This window comes from Crocodylus porosus, unplaced genomic scaffold (genome assembly GCF_001723895.1).
Source record: "Crocodylus porosus isolate Cpor-Errol unplaced genomic scaffold, CroPor_comp1, whole genome shotgun sequence".
NCBI classification, from domain to species: Eukaryota; Metazoa; Chordata; order Crocodylia; family Crocodylidae; genus Crocodylus; species Crocodylus porosus.
The window spans coordinates 134,075,167-134,082,277 of record NW_017728931.1 but is presented as its reverse complement, the minus strand read 5'-3'; the positions used below and the strand labels follow the sequence as shown (position 1 = coordinate 134,082,277).

The following is a 7,111-nucleotide window of genomic DNA, read 5'->3' as shown; positions in this document are numbered from 1 at the left end:
CAATTACAACCCTCTGGGTCCGACCACGGAGCCAATTTCCCAGCTAGCAGATCGTGGTGGAGCCAAGGTTGACAAAATCAGAATCAGCAAGGAAAGAAAAAATACCTGTTGCTCTAAGTTCATGTTGTGCAGATGTTTGGTGAGTTCGTCCCATCAGATAGGCTAGAGACAGCTGTCTTCCCGAGACATGCAGATTGCCACAGCGATTAGAAATACTCCCTTTTGTCTCTGGCCAAGAAACTGCCCCCTTCTCTGAGACAAGAACCCAGCTTCTCCGTCAATGCTGCTAGCTTCCACATTGCTGGTTATCATGGCCATATAAAGGGTGAAGTTGTTGCCACACTCATCAGCAGCAAGGCCTATGTGTGGCAAAGACCAATGTAAATGCATTACAGCTCCCTGGGCACTTTATTTTGTGTTAGATTCCCTGTTCACTTCAAAACAGAAGACCCAAGTCCTGATCTTTCTTTCACAAACGGGGTCCCATCTATGTCACCCCTTCCCGTGGCTAGAGAGAACCAGCAATAAACCCTTAGCTGACATAGGGCAAAGCATTGTCAGGGGTAGAGTCACAGCTTTGTCTGTATTTGGGGCCCGCTGCCCTGGTACCATTATTCCAGTGTAGGGTAAGTGCATCTATGCTGCACCAGCAGCTTGCAGGAAGTAGACATTATTCTGCACTTACAACACAGGTAGCCCTGGAGGTGTATGTTGGACCACAGTGATGCCCCAAATGAGCAGGAACTGTCCCCTGTTGAATGCCCTTCTCGTGTCCCTACATTAAGCTTTGTTTTGCGACACAGCAGCGAGGAGGTGGAAAATACGTTCCATGTGTTGAAAGAAAATTATAAGCAGATTGAGCCTGAGTGCAGCAGATCCGTGAAACTGAATTTGAGCTTTTGATTAAGAGGCAAAGGACTTGCAGGGGGGGAGGCGAATATCAAGTATTTGTGATGAAAAAGCATAAGGAGTTATTCTCCCCGGGAGTGTGGGAGGAGAGAGACCTGCTGTATGAAAGCGCATGCTGTAAATCAGTGTGTAGAAAAGCAGTACCTGTTGTGAATAAAGTCCAAAGAACTGTGGAGTAGTGCACAGCCAAACACACGGAGATTTCCTAGGGAAAGGCAGTGTATTCAATCATGTTAATTATGGCGTGGGCTACGTTTTCAATGCAATGAGTCCACGGGATACAAAAGGGCCTTGGGGAAAATATAACAAGACAGTTAATAAAAGACAGACTGAAAAAAAAACTGCATCTACGTTCTGCGGATGGAGATATAGACTCTTTGCAAAGCATTTACTTGGCTCTTCCGTGTTAAGAGAAGTGGAGCCTGGATGAATTTTGTACTGAAAGCACCTTTGTCAGGGCTTGGAGCAGCACTCTGTGCTGTGCTGTACTGCCTGTACTCTGCATGTATTCATTTTCAATGTATAGCTCCTGTGGTGCCAACCGGAGAATATGATTATTTGTGTGCAGGCGTATTCAGATAGAGGGAGCATTCCAGCTTTATGCAAGCAAAGCAACAAGGATGGGAGGGGTGGAGAGGGTTTGGGGCCACATCTCAACCACATCTGGCCTCTTGGCTACCTCTCCTGGGTCGTCTGGCCTTGAGTATCACATAGATGCCAGATAGGGTTGCCAACTCTGTTTGAAGCCATTTCGGGAGGTTTCATCACATGATGTGCCTGTGATATACAACACGAAACGTGCCCACATGCTTGCGTATGTCAGTTATGGATTACGGTGTGTAGACTTTACAGCAGGAAGGCAAATCCACATTACTGTTGCATTTTAAAACCCACTGGACTACTGTATAAATCAGATGCAACATTAAATATTTATTTTAATGAATGGCCTGTCGTTTATCTCCTGGGTGACTCTCAGCAGTCTCCTGGAGATTTATGTCTAATTCCTGGAGACTCCAGGACAGTCCTGGAGGGTTGGCAACCCTGATTTCAGAGCTCCTCCACATGTCTGCGGCCAACCTGCCCTCCTGGTGCCTCCTCCTCCCCAAGTCCACTTCCGTGGCAAGCACAGAGCCCTCTGTAGGAAGCACAGAGGACCCTGCTGGCTGCTCGGGCTACAGACTTCCAACCTGCTGGCAAGAGTTGCAGTGACATCCAGGGCCTATTGCATAGCTCGTTGGAGCCGGCAGGAGCCTTTCCACTGGGCTTTGGATCAGGCCACTAGTGGATTTGAGTTCTGTTGCGTAGAGTCCGTGTAGTTCTGATCTTTTAATGCAGTGTTTCTCAACCTTTTAAGTAACAAGTACCCCCAAACTGCTGAAAATTTTAATAAGTACCCCAACACTCAATTTTCCAGGGGATTTTATATTTACAGACTAATGTGTTGGAAGAAGGGCTGTGTATGTAAGGCTGTGAGATGATAGATGTCTGATCTGGTGTGGGTATGGTTCCCAACTTCTACACGAGGGGTGCACAACTCAAGTATGTACCTGGGCTAGGGGTGATGAAGGCCAAAGCTAGGAGGGCTGAACCCAGTGGCACACCAAATTATTACTGGGGAACTTAAAGCAGCACAACAATTTTTTTGCCATAGTTTTGAGAGGAGGAAGGGGCGAGGGAGGAAAAGGGGGCAAGAGAGAGAGAAAGTGTTGAGGTATCACACCCCCTGCCTGTGTCTTGCAGACTCCCTGGGGTATGCGTGCCACAGGTTGAGAAGCTGTGTTTTAGTGGGTCATTAAGTTGAGTTGTCTAGTTGTCAGCGGGTGGATTGGTCAGTCTAAAGTGCCCCTTTTTTCTCCCAAATGTATTTTCATTTTCCAGGTGGAACATGTTCATTTCCAGGAGCAATGTTCTCTTCCATTCAGGCTCCAAACATTTCTTAGGAAGTGACTTCATATCATTATTCACACAGATCGTTGCTTGCAGCGGCTGTAACTGAATTACCTAGTGTTTGTAAAACGGCAAGCTCCCAGCACATGGACGTTTAATGACTTCAATAATTTATTATTTTCCCTTTATTGGGTTTGTTTTTAAAGAAGTTTTCACTGTGTTATTTATTATATGTTAAGTGGTTCAGCTTGCAGAAAACATATCACATTCATTTTATTTTTTAATTTGTTTGCCCGCTAAAATAGAAATTTTTATTTATCCTGGTGGGGCAGTTAAGGTTTTGTGCTGACAGGTTTATGATTTCAGTTACTCAGAAAGGTCTTTCCTCTTTTGTTTCACCCAGGGCTCCTGTACAGAATTGTAACGTGCCCCACTCTTTTTCAGATGCATGTCTGCGCACACTGCTATTTCTGGAGGAGCAGAGGAAAAGTGCAATATAGTAAAAAGAGACTATGGAAATAGTTGCGTTTTACTTTGAATCATGGAGCCCTTTTCTAGTCTCATCGGCTGAATAACTCATTTCATCATCGTTGGTCTTTCATGAATAACTCTGTTCTATTAATGTCAGTCTGAGGTCATACTTATATAACCGTTTTGTTCCTAAGGCTTGATATATGAAGAGGTATGAGTGGGTAGCGTGATGGAGGCCCTGAAAGAATTTCAGACTGGCCCCCCTCCTCATCCCAGCACAAACGCCTTAGCAGTGTATGTAATGAATTCAGCTGCTGTACATATCAGAAAGAAAAATACTGTATAAATCCCATACCTATCCGTGTAGAGGAAGAGGAATAGATCATTATCCTGAGCTATATATCTCTTCTATTTAGGAGTGTCCTAGGTGCTAGTGATTGTAGGAACCTCATAACCTCCCTGGGCCGGCCACCAGCAGACTATGTCAGACTCAAAACTCAGCGTAGGAAGGTGCCATCAAACTACTGAACTTACCCTACAGGCAGCCAACCCAAGAACGCCTGATGAAGGAGAAAGCTGTAACTTTCCCATTCTAGCTCTGGTGAACCTTGCCCATGGCTTTTTCCTTGGCCACTGTATTAGATCATTGAACTAGATGGATAGTTGCTCTGTTATATCTTTTGTTTTCACTTCCTAATTATTACCTTACATTTTCAGCCCCTTTTTGATGCCCGTAGGGTAAGTTACTATTAAAAAAAAGAAATAACTTGACCAGCCTCTATGCTATGGGAAGATCCAAAATCCTAAAATTTATGAGATTCCAACCACCGCCCCCTTTGTTATCTGTGTTTCCCCTGAGCACTTGGCAGTATATGAACTAAATCTGTCTCAGTACAGCTTTTTATTGGCTATCTTCAGAGAGAGAAATAAAGCACGTCTTCACATGTATCCCTTGATGTTTTCCAGTGTGTCCGGGGGTGAGCTTTTTGACCGGATAGTAGAAAAAGGATTTTACACGGAGAAAGATGCTAGCACTCTGATACGGCAGGTCCTGGATGCTGTATACTATCTGCACAGAATGGGCATCGTGCACAGAGATCTCAAGGTAAGGCTGCTCATTGTCTTCTACCTCCAGAAAGCGTGTGGTGTGGCCCCAGGTACATGAAACCTAAGTGACTTGATTCAGTAGAAGTTGGTGTGTGAATAGGGATTTATTTGGTGAATGAGGCTTTATAATGGAGAAAATCCTGCATAATCCATATTCTCCTTGACCTGAACAGTTGTGCTGTTTTATTTGGTGTCTTCTCACATTAAGGGCCTGATCCTGCCTTCCCCAGCATGAAAGGGCAGTAGGATTACTGTGCCTGTGATCTAGGGAAAACTGACATCCCTTTCCTTAAGAATATGCCTCTTCTGGACAAAGTCAGATCTTTTTCTTGCCATAAAGTACCTTGTGCCTATATAATGCTATATTAAATTTTTTAGACAATTAATAATTAAGATGGATTAATTATTTGGAAATGTTTAATGAGTCCCTGTCAGCCCCCCTGTCAAATAATTCAATTTGACTAATGTTTTTGTAAATACTTCCTACGCAGACTGTAATTCTTCTGAGGAGCACAATGTAATCATATGATTTTTAGATTATTCTTCGTTTCTGGCTGTGCCTGTGTGTCGCATCAGATTCTTTCACTTAGTCCATTCAAGTATTAGCATTATTTCTGCATGCTTTTGTGTGTCCGTTTTGAATACTGCCACTGAGCTGATAAGCAGATTTGTCTGGGATAGGTATTTCTGTGTTTCATGGAGCGTCCAACTAAAGAAAACCAGTGTATATAAACCTTGGGTATCCTGAGTAACAAAATAGCAGAAGTCATGTGTTTAATTGACACAACAACAGTGTGTGTGTGTGTGTGTGTGTGTGTGTCTACATAAAATTGAATGTTTGGGGTATGTACTTGGAATGCCATTACCAATAGTGTTTGGTGCAATACACTGAAAATACTGTAAGTAAAATGAAAAAGAGTAATATATTCCAAATGTGTGAAAAGTAAGATAGTGTAATATTAAGTGTAGCATTGGGACCATTAAATTATTATTTATATAGGTTAAAAGTTAAAGACTAGCACTGATGTAGTTTGCACAAAATAGAGACTGATAGCAGTGAAAGAACAGTTAATATACTGAGTTAGAGCCCATGCAATATAAATCCATCCCCTGGCTCTTTTTGGCATTCTGGATAAATCATTTAATTTTTCTGGGGGCATCTACACAAGACGCTGACTGTGCAGTGGCCAAAAAATACAGCACAGTAGCATGTCACAGCACCGACAGTGCTAATACACTACTGTGCAGTATTATTAGGCTATAGTGCAGTAGCATCACTTAAAAGACATTTGCCAGCACTACTGTGCAGTAACTCTAGTTATCATTAATTTATTTTGTGCTTGCTAATACAAGTACTAAATAAATGTGTAGCAATGACTGCACGGTAGCGTCTCATGTAGACATGTCCTCTGTGTCTCGGTTCTACACCTGTATTATGGGAGTAAGAGTTCCCAGGGCTGGGCTGATGCTTGGAGTGCATTGCTACTAAACCAGTGGGTATGTGCATGTGAGCACTTAGATAGAAAGAGAACAACTTCTCCATTTTGAGCTAATCTTTACCTGGCCAGTCAGAGTGTAAGACCCAAACTGTTTTTGAAAGGTTGAAGGATATATTTGGATATCAGAAGATTTTGAGGGAAAGTATTCCTGGTAGGTTCCAGCATTGCCTTCCTAGGCCACAAAAGCACCGTTTAACGGAAATGAAGGCAAGATGAATCATGCCAGCATTAATTGGTATCAACAGTGAGTTTAATGTTGTCCATTCGCCATTTTATTTCTTATTCCAGTCTTGCACAACAAGCTGGCTTTGATATTGTATTGTTGTGAAGACGGTATGGATTGTTTTGTCTTAACCTTGCTTAAAACTTGGAGTGCTTAGCACTGTTTATTTTCTCATCTGGGTTTGGCCTTGATTCACAGTCCCAGCTGGGGAAAATAGGTAAATACAGACTTGTCCTACAACCTGGTGTGAACAGCCAGAACAGAGAACATTTATAATTTTAAAACTTGGCATCAGAAGATCCAGTTTAGCCTAGAAGACTGCAGAGCAGCAGCTCTTTGTCTTACAGGTTCACCCTGCTTTGGATTAGGACAGGCTTGTCCAACATACGGCCCGCGGGCTGCCAAGCCGTTTTCTGCGGCCCGCAGTGCTGCGGTGGGAAATAAAAGTAAACACTGTTTACTTTCGTTCCCACCCCTTGTCCCTCCCCCAGCCCCTCAGCAGCTTCCTAATGGCTGCTGAAGGGCTGGGGAAGGGACAAGGTTTCCACACGCACCGCGTCAGCTTGACGTTGCCGACGCGGTGCATGTGGGAAGAGGAGTAGCCACGTGCCGCTTGGGACAGGATGAGCCCAGCCGGAGCCGCAGGAGCTCAGCTGCACTTTCCCCCGACCTCCGCTGGCCAGTCCCGAGCGGCACTCGGCTCTGCCGCCACTTCTGCTGGCCGGTGCTGACCCGGGAGGGTCTGTCCCTCCGGGGCAGCGTGTGGCTGAAGCCGGCTTCCCACATGCTGCTGGGGCCGGGAGGAGCCCGCGGGTCGGCACTGGCCAGCAGAAGCGGAGTTAGAGCTATGGCTGGGTGGGGGCCAGGCTCCCTAGATCTGAGACCTGATGTAGGCTATGGCACAGAGACTCACTCTAGAACAACGTGCTAATAAGCTTGTGTCTGTACCTGCCAGGAGCCCAAGTAGCGGGTGGTTGATACCTGGTAAGCTCATGTGAGTAAAGACTGCTTATTG

General features: G+C 44.7%; 1 protein-coding gene across 1 annotated transcript in view; it reads left to right on the top strand.

The window, feature by feature from the left end:
• CAMK1D (calcium/calmodulin dependent protein kinase ID) overlaps nucleotides 1-7,111 on the top strand; it is a 307,209-nt gene that overhangs the window by 237,280 nt on the left and 62,818 nt on the right. Inside the window, exon 4 of the mRNA XM_019543697.1 lies at nucleotides 4,234-4,372. Coding sequence (XP_019399242.1) covers nucleotides 4,234-4,372 — 139 coding nt within the window. The remainder of the gene's footprint in view (nucleotides 1-4,233; nucleotides 4,373-7,111) is intronic.